Source organism: Nematostella vectensis, chromosome 2 (assembly GCF_932526225.1).
Source record: "Nematostella vectensis chromosome 2, jaNemVect1.1, whole genome shotgun sequence".
NCBI lineage: Eukaryota > Metazoa > Cnidaria > Anthozoa > Actiniaria > Edwardsiidae > Nematostella > Nematostella vectensis.
In genome coordinates this window covers 1,381,875-1,398,274 of record NC_064035.1, presented here as the reverse complement: position 1 = coordinate 1,398,274, position 16,400 = coordinate 1,381,875, and the positions used below count along the sequence as shown (strand labels likewise).

At 43.2% G+C, this 16,400-nt stretch overlaps 2 protein-coding genes across 2 annotated transcripts in view; one reads left to right on the top strand and one right to left on the bottom strand.

Moving 5' to 3' along the window:
• Window positions 1-684: 684 nt before the first annotated feature.
• LOC5509132 (octopamine receptor beta-1R) lies at window positions 685-4,505 on the bottom strand. Its single transcript, XM_032378016.2, has one exon. It carries the CDS (start codon window positions 2,820-2,822, stop codon window positions 1,800-1,802), a length of 1,023 nt encoding a protein of 340 aa, XP_032233907.1. The 5' UTR covers window positions 2,823-4,505; the 3' UTR covers window positions 685-1,799.
• Window positions 4,506-4,613: 108 nt separating this feature from the next.
• Window positions 4,614-16,400, top strand: part of LOC116616121 — a 24,094-nt gene continuing 12,307 nt past the window's right edge. Inside the window, exons 1-2 of the mRNA XM_048723326.1 lie at window positions 4,614-4,763; window positions 5,537-5,874. Coding sequence (XP_048579283.1) covers window positions 4,724-4,763; window positions 5,537-5,874 — 378 coding nt within the window. The 5' untranslated portion in view covers window positions 4,614-4,723. The remainder of the gene's footprint in view (window positions 4,764-5,536; window positions 5,875-16,400) is intronic.

Below are 16,400 nucleotides of genomic sequence, written 5' to 3'. Positions count from 1 at the left end.
TTAAGCGGAAATCGCTATTATTATGATAGTTTTTGTTGACCAGAATTCTGTTCGCCTTATAAAACATGATGTTTTTGTCGACCAGAATTCTGTTCGCCTTATAAAGCATAATGTTTTTGTCGACCAGAATTCTGTTCGCCTTATAAAGCATGATGTTTTTGTAGACCAAAATTCTGTTCGCCTTATGAAGCATGTTTTGTCGACTCTGTGCGCCTTGTTTAGCATGATGTTTTTGTCGACTATAATTCTGTGCACCGTGCTTAGCATGGTGAGGTTGTAGTTCTCACGGAAGAAGCTGTGTAAACATGTATAATGAGTAGGTATGGACCGTGTGTATTGACCATGCAGCTACTCCCCCCCCCCCCCCCCCCCCACTCGCCAGGTGACTCACCTACAGCACTCTTCTCGTGGACTACAGCGAAGTCAATTAAAACCTCAATTAAAAGCGCTTGCAGTGGGATACGAGAAATTTTATCTTCTACATTACTAAAACATGACACTTTCAAGTGCGCCAAGAAGGGGGAAGCCTACAGGGCAAAGGAGTGGCGGGCAAAACAGCCTCTGGAAACAAGGAGATCTCTGTCACTGCTTCGAACATTTTCTACACTTTTAGAAAATCCAACCCATTTCTTCGCCAGGACTTTGCATTTTCCAGTCGTATAGCAATAGCAAACTAATAACTTCGTTTCTCAGATTTTTTAATATCAGACTGTACTCCATCCTCGGAAACCCAGGGGTATTTTCCTCTAACGTGAAACGTTTGGGTTTCCCAGGATGACTGTACTCTATGTCTTATAATTTGCGAGCATTTATTTCAAACAAGATTAATAATTAATGTATGAAGCATAAAGTTATAGTGGTTGACTGCTTTTATCCCTTTTGTTAATTTTTTGTTCTTATGGTTTCCTAGCAATATAATGGTCGCGTGAGAAATGATAAAAAAAACAATTTTGCATATCCACCAATAATTTAAGAAAACACACACAAAAACTGGGCTTAGAGTGTCCCCGTTAAAGTATATTCCTTTTTTTCCTTTATCAGTATTTCTAACAGATTTTTTTCTTTTGCATCCTAACCACTGCATCACCCATCACCGTAGCTTTGGCTACTTCTTTCTCTCCTAATAACATTTTTTTAATAACAACAATTGTACAAACTTAGAATGCCCACTGGCTATTTCGTTAACGGTCACGTCTCTCGTCTCTGTTTTGTTTTCATAACTGTAATAATTGAAGAATGTTTAGCACACCCAGTGGAGAAGATTAGGAAATATTCGATGGAATATATATTTTAATACACTCTTTTTTTATATGAACGTCTAATTTTCAGTTCAGGCTGGGCCGTTCTTTTTTTTTATTTTAATGATGAATAGCAATAATATATAAGGTTGTTATTTCAGTTTCAGTTTATTTGCTCGGTAAAGCTAGGTTGCTAAATACCAAGATTATAAATATACATATATATGTTTCAATTCAGTATGAATATGATATTAAATAAATGACATGATGTGAACTGGAAAAAAAAATTATTATGAGCACAATTTGATTCTGCATTTTAGAACGCATCACGACTAAAAAAGCAATCAGTTTTTCTGATTTCTGAGACTCGGTACGTTCTTAGCATGTTCTTAAAATTTCGTGGAATCTCAGGCTGGACGTTCTTATAAAAAAAGGTTATTATAAAAAAGAAAAGTGTGTAATATATATTATAATTATGTAAGTTTTTCTTTGTTTTTGCTGGATATTCAAAGTAGTTTAGCCTTTTTTTATTAATATGTTTTTGCTGCTGGACGGTAGCGATTATAGCTTAGTTTCTATTTGGCTGCTGAGTTTATTTGCAGTAATATCTTTCTGAGTCTGCACAGAATTTTTGAGACGACACGCATGAAATATTCTTGTTCGAACCAGTCGAATCATCTTCTTGAATTTGGGCATTCTGTAGGCGTACAGCCACGGATTCAAACACGAATTGATGTTTACCAACACAATGCTCACGGCAAGGAAACCAACCAAGATGGTTGGACTACAAGTTGAGCATATGAAGAGAAGAGTCCACACGAAGACCATAGGTAAATAGCAGACTTTGAAAACAACCTGCAGTGCAGTAAACGTCCGTGTGAAATTTCTCTCACGCTTCCGAATGACCAAGAGGTGGTTGTCACACGGTTTTTGATTTCCTCCCAGCACTACGTTGTGATGCTTTTTCAATGAATACACCGCTACAAGAAACAGCAACGTTATGCCAAAAGCCACTAAGTTAATGTTAGCGATGAAAATCGAATTGAGAATGAAAAGGTGCTCGCACAAAGTAAGTTGAAGAACTGCAAGTGATATACAGTACATCCAGATAACCGCTATGGAGACAGCCACGCGTCGTCGGGTTACCCGTGTGTTATAAGACAGCGGCCACGTTATGGCGACGCACCTATCAAGACTTAGAAATAAGACGTGCATTGCTGAGGTAGTTAGCAACATGTTCCCCAACACATGAACTACTGCTCCTCCCGTGCGTCTGTAAGGCTTGAAACCCGGGAGAACAAAGAGAGATCGCAAGGGCCCCGCGAGTCCCACTAGCACATCCGTGAGTGCAAGACTAGCGACGAATAAATTGGAAGGACGTCTACGGATTTCCTTGAAGTGATCCCAACAGAACGAGATCAAGATCAAGGCGTTTGCGAGGACTGTAAAAGGAAGAGTGGTAATGGTGATTATGCCGATGATTTCTCCAAAGTGAAGGCTATATATCACATTCTCTATCTGGGCGTAAACTTCTTCTATGGAGATGTTCAAGAGTTGGGCATTCTCTCCAAAAAGAGCAGCCATGCTCGAATACTTCTACGCCAGAAATAAATGTGAACACAATGTGTTGGTTATTTTCTTTCGGAAGTTCTTAAGTGTCAAGTTAGTATACTGACGTTCTATTAGTCACGGATTGCTATCTCTGTTATGTACACAGAACGTGTTAAATAATAACACTTAGATGACCGAGTACTCAAATACAAAAATGCAAATTGACATATTAATGATTAAATTTTGTGTTGGGCCTTTTATCAACACGCTTTTATATATATAAGTAAACATAACAAATGAAAAGTCTGGATTGTTATATTTTTAAATGATTGTAGTATTTGTTTGTTGTAATCAGCAAGCCTTATAGCCCATGGTCAAGACCCGAAAATTAGTTTTTTTGTAAGAAAGATGACGAAGGCTATACTTCTTATCTAAAGTTTGTGGAAATTTATGACAGACAGTTCAAATGAGCAGCTTTGAGTATGAAATATTGTGACAAAGTGACGTCATGAGCACTTTTTATATTATGCTTACGTTATGTACTTGGTATAGAAAAAAAGCATAAATTTATGTAGATAATGTTTTAGGTTTAGTTTAGACATTATTATAGCATGAGGTGACAAACGTTTGGTTATCATGTTTTTTCGTTGCCATTGGAAGCGACCGGCCTGCCTCAGTTTCTTTTCTCGATATTCAGACAAAGAAGACGACAAATGTGTCTCGATATTCAGACAAAGAAGACGACAAATGTGTCTCGATATTCAGACAAAGAAGACGACAAATGTGTCTCGATATTCAGACAAAGAAGACGACAAATGTGTCTCGATATTCAGACAAAGAAGACGACAAATGTGGAAGTTTGGTACCAAGAAACACGTAACAAAGGTTACATATTCTTTAATCTTTAAATGGTATGATTGCATTTAGCTGAGGCTAATTGCAATGGAGTGGCCAGCTAAAGGCCTGCCTTAAAGGCCGTGAGATCTTTAGCCTTGACTGCTGTGCCTGGTAGACTATTCCACATAGGGATACTTCGGGTGAAAAATGAATATTTGTATGCGTTTGTATGCGTAATATTTGTCTGCTAGGTAGCTGCCTATATTTAAGATGGTGTCCCCTGGTTTTCAAGGAGCGAGGTGTGATCTCTACAGGAAGTTGAATATTTACAAGTTATTGTTAGATTTTGTAGAAAAGTTCCAAATCTTTTTTGTCCCAACGATCTGTTAAGGGCTGGGCCTTCTTACTGGCATCTACCCAGTAAGGCGCTCTTACTGGGTCCCCTGTGACGTCACAACTATCCATCCACAGGAAGCCCAACCACAGGAATCCCGCTCGCCTAATTTAGTATTAACGCGTCGATAAAAAATCAACATTCCGCATAAAACAGATTTTTTCTGACCAAAATTGAATCATGAAAATATGGAAAAATCGTGATATTGGAAGCCGCATATTTATTCGAAAAGTTGTCAAACTTTAAAAAAATGTTTGCTTAATTACAAATCTTGGCTTTGCGACTTCATTTTTTGTTAAAAAAAAAATCGAAAATTCTTATTATCTCGTCTTATTTATTTTTTCCGGAACTTATTTCTACTACAAATTCTTGCTAATTTTTTCGTCTTTCTTTGTTGTTTCCGATGTAATGAAAGCTTCTCTGTAATTCACCCGCTGTTTTCATGTCTGATGCTAGATCTTCTAGCTTAACTAGTGGCTGACGCATGTAAACATTTTCCTCTTGCAGTGCAAAGCTAATCAAATTTTAATGCTCGTTAAGCGCCTAGCGTTATTACTGGCTGCGTACGTTTCTTGAACAATACCGAATCTATATTCAAATATATTGGAACCTTCCGCTATGCCAATATAACACCTGTCACTGCCATGGACACAAACAAACAGGCTTGACATCTCTTGCAACGAGTGTTGCTTGCAAGACGAAAATGAACTCCGTTTACATCTTGCTGCTCGCGGCCTTTTCAGGTAAGATCCTTCAATATCAGATACAGTACATAACTCAGTAAGTATTTAAGTTATCGTGTCAGAAACGCGATACCTTAGCTGCATTGAAAAGATAAGAGATAGAATGCGACTATTGACAGATTATCTATTGGCGACCTAGTGTTATTCGGTTCTGTTGACCTATTTTTCATTATATTTTTGGCTTTGAAATACAAAAACTTCCCTTTATTTTGATAACAACATATCTCTTTTAAGGTGCGGTTTCGTTGACACCATTCGTTGTTTAAAATATATTTATCAAAATTGACGTTCCTGATTTTTCTAGGACTGTTGTAGTAAAATAATGAACATAAAATATTTTAAAAAAGTTGCAATATCTGTCTACTTTTAAAACTTCGAAAAAGGTCTGAAAAATAGATGGTTGAAAAAGGAGATACTGTACTGGATTCTGTAGAGTTTTCACGGTTTTACTTTTTTTTCGGGTTTGAAAGGAAGTAGGAATGAAAAAAAATTCTAAAAGTCATAAACTTTGCAGAGTAATTAAGTATTAATACATTCTGTGACAGGATGTCCGTCGTTTTCATTTTCTGTGCATAATTCATGTAAAGGACTTCTGTGTTTTAAACAGCTTGATCTGAAATGGTAAAAATGTTTTCTGCGCCAGCAGAAAAATTCTTTTGTGCAAGGTCATCTTTTTTTTTATAACAACAAGCTCGTCACCTAAAGTTGTAAGCCTGATATAGGGAAAATCTCTCTTATATCAAGAGACAGTCCTAATTTTTATCGATATACAGGTTTTTCCTCCGCCAAAACCGAAATCAAAAAACGCAACTGGCGAGAGACTGGCGTTTTCGTGGTCGAAGTGAAAAAGACGTTTCTCAAGAATGACACTCTAGTAAAAAATCTGTTGGGGGAGCTCAACTTTGCACTGACGTCGACCCAAGATCTATCAGGCGATGCTACAGGGCGCAAAAAGTCGAAATTCGACAAGCTATCAGGGCGGGAATTGACCAGCTATCCGCAACTACAATTGGTTTACAGCTTCCTTAGAGAGTCGGAGCAGAAAGTGAGGGAGACTCTGGACGAAGCATGGGAGAGCATCAGGAAGGAGAACCCTGCTGGGGCCGAAAGGGTGAGTTGTTTGTTGTACTTGTACTGTAGCACTGTACTGTAACCATTTCCATTCATGTTTTCATTTTCCAGCTTAATAGTTATTATTCTTACAGCAAAGAAAAAAAGAATCGTCTATTTTCTTTACATTGTCTATGTGTATCGAGTCCCTAGTGATAGTGGGACGAAAAGAGTCTTGTGCATGCCGTCTTAGATTTGACCCTTAGTAGTAGGGTTTTGGCGCAGCTGGCGCAACTTTTTCATCATCCCGAATTTCATTCCAAAAGTGGCGCAAAAGTCTCCGCACACCTCCGCCAAGCCTCGCGACCTGCGCATGCGCGAGTTTGCCAGAGATCTCTTGCACGACCAAGCCCACCTGTCAATCACTTTGTCACGTGATAGCCAAGCCCACCTGTCAATCACTTTGTCACGTGATAGCCACGCCCACCTGTCAATCACTTTGTAAAAAACCTGTCAATCACTTTGTCACGTGATAGCCACGCCCACCTGTCAATCATTTTGTCAAAAACCTGTCGATCACTTTGTCACGTGATAGCCACGCCCACCTGTCAATCACTTTGTCACGTGTCGCACCTAGGGGGAGCTCGGGAGGCTATTCTGGTCTAAAGACGTGTGGGGTCCTAGATAAAATGACATTAAAGACGGAGGTGAAGATTAAAAACGATGCGGCTACAGCCGGCGGTTGCTCGGTGCTGGAGGTGAATGTGAGTAACACTGCGGATGTGGGGCCTGAACACTGCTGTTGTGACGCTGATTACTATGAAGACTCAGAATACGGAAGCTTCGACCCCGTTGGGTTTGTGGCCGGAGCGGCGACAATTGTCCTTGGTGTTCTAGCAATGTTAGTCTCCATGCCACGGTATGGCGAAAAAAGATGGGTGAGATACTAGTCCACGAGTGTGGTGTGGAGACTTTAGACCGCACCGCCCCCACGCGGACCCCTTCGGAGGTCTTAGCAACCACACACATCACACCAAGGGGGAGCTCGAGGGGCTAGCCTCTCAGCTTCACATCTAGAAGGCCTTTGAAAAGTGGTTTAAAGACATGAACAGTTTAATAAAATGGAGGAACGAACAGTTGAACGTACGGCTGAAGATCGGTCACCACCACCATATAATATCCCCGGCGGACCGGTGCCTGAGATTAACGTCCCCACCCTCATGCCGGAGTTTGCACTGTTTGACCGGGCCCTCACCGAATACGAGACTAGTAGAGCCTCCTTGGGAGACGAGGATAGTAGTAACACCCTTTGCAATCATGACGACCTAGTCACAGAAGACGGGGTCACTAGTTGCTTAGAGTGCGGGGAACAGATGCAGCGCGCGATCGCGCACGAAAGGGAATGGGGTTTTTACGGACATTCCGACGGCAAACGGTCTTCGAACCCAAGTCGGGTCCAGGTACGTAGGTCTGAGGACAGAAATATTGACAAGGATGTGGAAAACATGGGTTTTAGCGGGGTAATTGTAGCCAAAGCTAACGAGATATACACTCAGGTGACGAAAGGCCAGATTTTTCGCGGCGACCCACGGAAGGCGATCGTCTTTGCGTGTATTTACTACGCCTACAAGATGTCTGGTAAGTGTCAGACACCGAAAACCTTGATGGAAACTTTTGGATTGAGCAAGAAGAGTTGCCTTAAGGGTCTGAAAATCTTCAGTATTAACATGCCTAAAGATTACTTACTACACGGAACGTCTCCCACCGTCGTGGACCACATTCGCGATGTGATGGATAGATTCTCGGCGTCCCCCGCACAGAAGGGAGAGGTGGTCCAGCTCTACTACAGATCTAAGAACCGCTCGTCTGAGTTGAATCGCGCTCGCCCACAATCCTTTGCGGTCGCTTTAACCTATTACTGGATACGGCAAAAGAAGATCGATATTACGCTTAAAAAATTCTCCGAAAGAACGGGCGTCTCCGAGTTGACCATCAGTAGGAAAGCGAGAGAAGTGGCCACAGTCCTGGGTACGCCTGGTGTGGTATGATGTTTCCTGATTTCCAGAGAAATCAGGATTTCCAGAAAACTGTCAGTTCGGAGTAGATGTGAATTAACACGTCTAAAAAAATTCGAAAAAAGTGGTTTAAAGACGTGGATGTAATAACAAAATGGATATGCAAAGTGCTGGAAGTCTTACAAATCTCACCGTGGAGGATCAAGCCGCCACCTTAGCGAGGTGGGGAGCCGCAGACTTTGACGCCGTTATGGAGCGCGCGGCGTGGGAGGGGTGCGTCGAGACCGTGAGGTTGCGTAAGAGTTGGGGTGCGACGGATTTCGAAAAGCCGATGGTCAGGGCCGCAATGAACGGCCACACCGAGATCGTTAAGATGTGTTGTGAGTCGGGCGCCTGTGACTTCGTGTATCCAGCGTCCATGGCCGCGAAAGGCGGGCACGTAGAGGTTTTGAAGGTGATGGGCGAGTATTGTGCCGACGGAGGAGAGGCCATGACCGAGGCCATGGGTGCTGCGGCGGCGGAAGGTCAGGTGGGGGTTGTTGAGTTGTTGATAGATCTAGGTGCCGATGTCGATGTCGGTTGGGCCACCGCCGAGGCGGCGTACAATGGGCACGTTGAGGTTCTAAAGCTGCTGAGAGAAAACTTCAGCGAGTTTGACCCGGACTATGCTATAACACCGGCCACCGAATCTGGCAACCTCGAGATTGTGAGGTTGTGCTTGGAGTGGGGCGCGACCGATCTCATTGTACATATGAACTACGCGCGGTTTTTGGGTCTACACGAAATTGTCGCGGTGCTACGTGCGGCGTGGAGGTGGGGTCTCGTGCATGAGGAGCTCCCGGAGAAGCTACACAAGGTGAGATTCCGTAGAAAGCTGGAGGACGAACTAATGCCAGTAGCTTGGCATCCTGACAGGTTTTGGGATTGGTGCATGGATGAGCAAGAGAAGGAAATGTTGGGAGAATGCTTCGCCAGGTAGACGTCGGCCGGCTAGAAGGCGGGTATCGCGTGTTGGATTGAAAAGTGATTTAAGGACATGACCGGTTTGATAGAAATGGAGAACCAAACGGTGAAAGACTCGAAAGTATCCCCCGTAAAGCGAACAACGGATTATAAGTGTCTTCATGGTAGAGTGAAATATTATTGCAAAGATTGTCACGGATCGCAAATCTGTCCTCACAACCGGAGAAAAACGCGGTGCAGAGAATGTAACGGCGGTAGCATTTGTGAGCACAGACGAGCAAGATATGTCTGTAAAGACTGCAAGGGGAAAGGGATGTGTGGACACGGCAAACAGAGACCCTTTTGTAAGTTATGCGGAGGGTCTCAAATATGCGAACACGATAGACAAAAGCACCATTGCAGAACGTGTAACGGAAATTAGCATTGACCCACTCAGTTTTGTAACGCGTCTCACGTTACAAAACACATACATTCCTAATCGCCCTAACAACTAGCGATTCTGAAAATAGGTTTTGTATTTACATTGGGAGTTCGCGGTCGCCAGGGTGGTCTGGTATGCAGTCTATTGTTTGGCACGTGAACAGGTATTGTCTTCTTGCGGTACGTCACATCCGTCCACATGCACCCCGCATGTTACCGGAATAGATACCAAGCTAAACCAGCCGTAAAGGCTGTGATCGTGGCAAGGTTAGTTTCGTGCTGTGTGTTCGTGGGTTTAATCACGTCCGGCTTTGGGTTAGTTTTCGCCTCCGGTTCCGGTTTGTGAGCCGTGACTGACTCGGTATGAGGTAGCACAATCTTTGAATGACCCATATTATGTTTTGGGATCGTTTTTATCTCGTTATTTATCGGATTCAGCCCCAGTTTCATATCAGTGGTGGCTTTTTGTAACTTGTTATTATAGCCAGCGATCGAAGTGTTGTTATTTATCACAAGATACGATGGACTTAACCAACAGCCGAGGGCGAAAGCCAGGTCTAGTTTTTGTCTCGCCTGTTGTAAAGCAAACTGATACCGTTGTATACTTTTCGATATACTGTTTTCCACCACCGCGCTTTCAAAGAGTTTCGTGAAGACCTGTTTCGTTTCCTGAGCTGAACCGCTATCACCGACGATTGACGACCGGGTCTGAACTTGCGCGCCTAGAATACAGTAAACAAAGGCTTCGATGCTCTGGTTTATCCTAGACAACCCAGCTTTGGTTAACCCCATTGATTTTTCCGGAAAGAACCACTCATACTGAAACCCAGTTCTAAGGTCTTTCAGGTACTCAATCTCAAAGTGATTCATGTGTTCGTGGTCGCTTTTGGCAGCGTCCCATTCGTCGTGTAATTGATCAATGGTGCCATAAGGCTTATACTTGTCGTTAGAAGATGACAAGCCGTGATAATCATAATTATAAACGTTCCCTAACCCATGATTTATCGGTCCGAGGAACCGGAAATCGTCACCAGTTCGGAATTCTGTCCTTAATTTTTGGTAAGCTGCTTCGCTGTAGAAGTTTTTATTCCAACTAAAAAGCTTATCTTTCGGAAGAGGACATTGTAGCTCGTTTAATATTCGTCTGATAGTGAAAATGATGTGAAATCTGTAGAATGACCCCACTTGAGAGTCGTCAATCATGTCACGCGTCACACCACATCCAGCAGTCGCGCAAAACATAGCAAAATTTAAGGCTTGACTCCAATAACTGAGGTTCGGGGCGTCGAGCCACCTACTAGCCTCCTTTGCTGTTCTGAATACTAGCAAGCTGTCGGTGAATATGTCCCTAAAAACAAAGTGTGTCTTCACCTTTGGTGTTATAAAAACATCGAAAGAGACGTAATTATTTCTCGTAGGGTTTTCGTTCCACGGCAATATCTTGTACTCTGCACGCGCGTCTAGTCTGTATTGTTTTGGGAACCCAAACAGTTGCTGGATCGTTTCCTTGTATGCTTGTGTGTCGTCGGCGACTAGAAAATCCTGGATATTCTCAGGTTTCCAGCTGTCACCGGGGAAGTGGTATAACGTCTTGACTAGATTCCCATTCTTGTCGAATGGATCGTATTCGTCCCCATTGAAAACGAATTGCACATCGCCATGCTCGTCGGCAGAGAACCTAAAGCGTGAGTAGTAAGGGTACCTTTTCACAAATTCTGTAAACTTCATCTTATATGACATATAAGATGTTTTTAAATCAGTCCTTTACGCATCTCAATTCATAGATCCATCCAACGGGGGTTCTTTCGAACAGAAATTTCACCGAGCGGCTCGACTCGCCAGGTCTTTCAAAATCTCTTCTCTTACTGTTTCCCTCAGCTTGGTGATGTTTACGTTTTTTTCGTCCTCTCTTACCGACTTTTGACGGATCTGCAGCTTTAGAGCCTCAAACTTATCCACCTCGTTCAAGATTAAAGAGAACTCTTCGTCTGATATTTTGTTGTCTTTCAAAGCTTTAGAAACCAAATCACGTATGCTATTCACCTTCGCCTCTGCCATCGCCACCGTTTGGTCGTGCTTAGAGACTTTTCGCGACAGTCGTTTAGAAACCGCCGCACAGCCTACAGACGTAAGACCAAAAACACCAGCCAAAGCACCCAACGGAACTCCAACGACGATACCAAAACCTGACAGAGAAGTTCCTAAACCACCAGACCCAAGAATGACGGATGCGAGTCCTAAGCCCACACTTACCTTTGAAAACATGCTATGCGCTCGTTTATACTTTTTCCTCACGTTCTTGTAATGTTTAACTTCCTGCTCCAAACTTCCCAAAACATCGTGGATCTTTTGGAGTCTGAAGTTATCACCCGAGGGGCTGACCCCTCGGGGTACGTTCGGGTAGATTGAGTTGTACTCTTCCATAGCTTTATTATGGGGAGAGTTTATTCTTTAAGTAATTTCTAAGATTAGACGTATCGGGTAGAGACCGCGCTCTATTGTGTTTCCGTCACCGCCCTTTATACTAAGACGGAGACTACTCACGTAACCGACTGATGTGGTACTAACCCGTACCGGATCGCTTGGATTGAGGTATATCTTTCCTTCATCAAGCTCTACACTTGCTAGGACTTGTGAGGGCGCCCCTTGTTGGAGGGAGTCAGACGCGTTCACAAGGTCGCAGTGGATAAAAATAGCCTCGTGACCTATCGTCTTTATCTTGTGGCGAGTGTTTGCTTCCAGCTCCCTGGTCTTGAGTCCTAACAGGCAGGCAAGCGGCTCATTCAACACAACGTTTCGATGAACCTCGAGTGACGAGTCTCTAATAGAGATTGGCTTTTCACCAAGACGCATACCCCCATCTATTTGAAGTTTTAGCGTCTCGATCGTATACTGCCCCGCGGGGATCCTGAGGATAATGTTCTCACCGTCGGAGACCGTTCCCTCGCTTGAGAGACTGTTACAACGATTATGAAACGCACATCCTCGCAGCGCGATAAACCGCGGCTTTTCAATAGGGTGTTCTAAATAGACGGTAAAGTCACCAACGTTCCCTTCAATGTAGAGTAATACCATTTGTTATGATTTCCGTCTCCTTTTAAATCGTTCTACGAAGTACAGAACGACAGCGACGATGAGAAGCCAAGCGTTTTTAGCTAAAAAGCCAACAACTTCACCCGCCGTTCTAAATATGAAACTAGCTATCGCACCAACCATTCCTGGGAGTATTTCTCCTAATTTTTTGCCTATTGTTTTCAGACCATTTCCAACACCTTTTGCAACACTAGTCAGCCCAGCTTTCAGATTAGAGACAATAACACCGATAACAACGCCCACAGCGGTAACGACAGCAGCGACTGTAAATCCGTATTTCTTAAAAATCGCTTTGACACGATCTTTCAACGACATTCTCTCTTCAAGATTTTCTCTCTCCAATTGATTCTCTTCCAAAGTCTCATCTATGACAGAATTTCTTTCGCTGAGCTCTTCATTTTTACGATCTATAGCTCTTAGTCTTTCTTGGTTAGTTGTTTCACTTCGTTCCTCATTATTTTTTCTCATTTGCTCGGTGTTTCTCTCTTCTTCTTCTCTGAGTGTATTAGCTGTAGCGTCTAGTTCATCGAGTTGAATCTGAATTTGCTTGTACTTTCCGGATCTGATTTTGGTGTCAACACTCTTCCGCACCGTTCTATCCTCATTATACAACCTTTCTGGTATAGTCCAACCACCTTTTCTCGCAGAATAGAAGGAAATGAATTGTTTTCCTCTCTCATCCGTTGAAATCTGAACTAAATTTTCATCAAGATCTGGATATTTCGATAACAAAAGGTCTACCCTAAGTGTGTCCGTTGAAGGAGAACCTCCCATATTCTGTAACTCCATGTACTCGGGGACAGCCCTCCCGGGGTTTCGTGTTTTCCATAAGTCGGTCAACCTCCTACTCACATAGCTTGCACCTCTACCAAATCTGTTTGAAATCCTTTCATTCCATGATTCTCTTCCCTCACCATCGTTTGGAATAAGAGAGTCATAATCTTCGTCTACAGTAGTATTCAAATCTTCTCTACCTTCTTCTGTTGTGGGATCAAAATCTGTATCCATTTCTTATCTTGTTTGAAGATAAGAAATCTTTAAGTCGTGCCGGCTCATATCCACCTACTCGCTACATAGCCAAGGGCTAACATTCCACCTCCAACATATGCCATCTCTCCCATCTTTTGGTTGCTACTTGGTCTGTAGTAATCTGAGAGCTCAGGCTCTTTCAAATCAAAATCTGGATGTGTTTGAGCGTATAGTTTGAAGGCCTCATCCGTCTCTTTATCGTTCTCATCCGCACGAACTTTATCGTTGTATTGTTCAGTCAACCAATCCTGGTATTCCTGTCTTTTTTTCTGCCAATCACCCATTGCTTGTTGATACTTTTCAAGCGCTTTATCGTGTCTTATTTTTTCTTTATCAACATGAGTAGCGTCAGAAGATAAGTATCTCGCTAGGTAACTCCCTCCGACAAACGCCGTCGCATTAAGAATAGCCCCACCAATCATAAATGCTATACTCGCCATTTATTAATCAGTCTGCGAGATCTTTAGACCGCCTACAGCGCTTTCGGCAAAATCTTTTGTGTTTCCAGATAATCTTTCAGATACATACTGCCGGACAGGACAGCAACCCATTTAGCGTAGTTTGTAACACTCGACGAAGGGTCGCTGATGAATGACTCTTTCATAGCCTTTTTAGCGACATAACCCACACCGGCGGCTAACCCGATGATGACCGCTGAATCGGTAAACGTCTTCACAAGCTTGTTTTCAGTTGACATGACTTTTTTATTAAAGGTCTGGTTAATCTTTAAATCACAACATTCCTATTTTAGGCGTCGCGTTCGGGAGGCTAGCCCCTCGAGCGGCAGGTCTCTCGAAAGTTTCGGTCTTGGGCGTCTTTTTGTAAAAACGCATATACATATCCAATGCGGTAAACCCTATTCCAACTAGAGACAGTACAGTTGTAAACGATAGCTCTGGAATCCAGGCGCCTGAGAGGCTGGCCTCTCGAGCTCCCTCTGGGTGGGGTGTCTCTGCTCGTGTAGCGTCTTCCGAACTCGCCTCCGCCTCGCGTTCCATTTCCCTAGCAAGTGCTTCTCTACACCTCCTATTATATTCGGCAACTCTCTTACCGGACGCAACCTTTTTAGGGTCTTTCTCTCTAGCAGCACTCTTATTCTTGGGGGGAGGGTCCTTTGTAATCTGTTCAACCTCTTGATTTTCGTCAGACGTGATTCTTTACTCACTGAATAAAGAATCTTTAAATCACATCATGCTTAAGAGCTTGCTCAGGTGTGCTCAAGAGCTTGCTCAGTTGTGCTTAAGAGCTTGCTCAGGTGTGCTCAAGAGCTTGCTCAGGTGTGCTCAAGAGCTTGCTCAGGTGTGCTTGAAACTTCCTGAAGTTTGTTGGAAGTCTCCTGCGAAGAAGGTGTTAGTTTAACATGCTTAGCGACCCGAAAGAGACCGCTAGCAAGTGCTACCATCCTTCCTCCCTTCAATACCAAGAGACCTGCAAAGTTTGACAATTCGCGTTTAACCAACTCGTCGTTCTGTAAGTCTTTGCTAAGCGCTTCGGTGTCATCTACAGGAACCACGTAGGAAATGACTTGGGACACCACTTGAAGTGCTGATTCTACTAATCCATCAGTAACTTGCTTGCCTAAGACAGTCTGGTAGCGAACAAAGTACTTTTCGACGTCTTTCGCCGGGAGCTTCTTGATATCCCCTAAACTCATGTCCACACCAAGAAATTCCTTCGTAGTCCCAAGAGATGCGAGAATAGCCAGCGATTCTCGTTTGACTTCAACATCGTCTTCGAGAGGCTCACCCTTCGAGCTCCCCTTAGACTTAGGCTCCTCTTCCATATAATCCTCAATGCTTGCCATCTTATTTTGTAAGTAGACCAAGATGTTTTTAAACCACTTCGAGGGGCTAGCCCTAGAGCTCACCGCGTCGCAGGAATCTCTAAATAATTTTGGAATGGATGCCGTAGACAGAAACAGAGTCTGGAATACTTTTCAGTTTTCAGCAGTTCTACGAACTTTTTACGAGTCTCGACGTCTAAATCACCTCCATAATCTTCAAACAGTGTTTTGGTGCCAATTTGAGATGGATTATGGAATGTGACCACACAGGCGACGTTATCACGGAAGGGCTTTGCTATGGATGTTAATTGTTGCGTCAATACCCACACTGATAATCCTTCGTGTCTCCCTGAGAACGCTAGATCGATAAACTTGTTCGAGCGTTGCTTTAGATCTTTCGATACAGCACAGTCATCCAAAACGAGTAACGTATTTGTACCAGAAAATAGCACCGCACAATCTGTTAGTAACTCGTTAATCTCATCGGTGTTACTAGCATCCGGCGATAATACCAAGAAACGTTTATCTCCGTGAGCAAATCTACGATAGGACTTGTTTTTCGCATAAGTCGGACAAATCAACACAATGTATTCAAACACATGCCGGAACGGCCCTCGGAGCTGTTCCGTGAGGTACTTTGTCTTCCCACAATTAGTAGGTCCTGTGATAATACAATGAAAAGGAACTTTTTCCCGTAATTCTTCCATTCTTTTTGTATTATCACACAAGTCCTTTTTAATACATGATTGCTCTCAAATTCGAGTTCATAACCTCCATCAACGCGTCGGCTACTACAAACATGTAGCAGGTGATGTTTCCCGTTCCTCCAACTTTTCGTTTCATTTCTAGTTTTACTCCGTCCCGCGTGTTGTTCAAGACCAGACCTCCTCCGTGAATGCTGTTATCTGGATGTGCCCTCAAGTCGACCCACAGAGCAAACTTGTTATTAGCGTAAAAATCCTTTTGCTTAACACCCTCTCTACCGAAACGTTTCTTTACCGACTCCCAGAGGTCCGGCGGTGTCATCCCCTTGGAGTAGAGACGGTTTGGCATGCCATCCACATTAATGTTGATCGATGTGATACTTGGATTGACAAACTTTTCGGAATCCCTTGCTCCTCCTGTGTAGCTCTCTGTGAACAGGCACAATATCCCTGTCATTGACCTCCTCGGCAGATTAATGTGCTCGTTTATGACACCATCATTAGGTTTGGAGATGGTGAACGTTTTGTGGAGAATGACGTTCTCGTAAAAGAATCCTCTACCAACCTGATAAGCCGACAA

Bases quoted from the DNA above. Each gene is read 5' to 3' on its own strand.
- LOC5509132 (XM_032378016.2), bottom strand. From the start codon at position 2,822: ATGGCTGCTCTTTTTGGAGAGAATGCCCAACTCTTGAACATCTCCATA.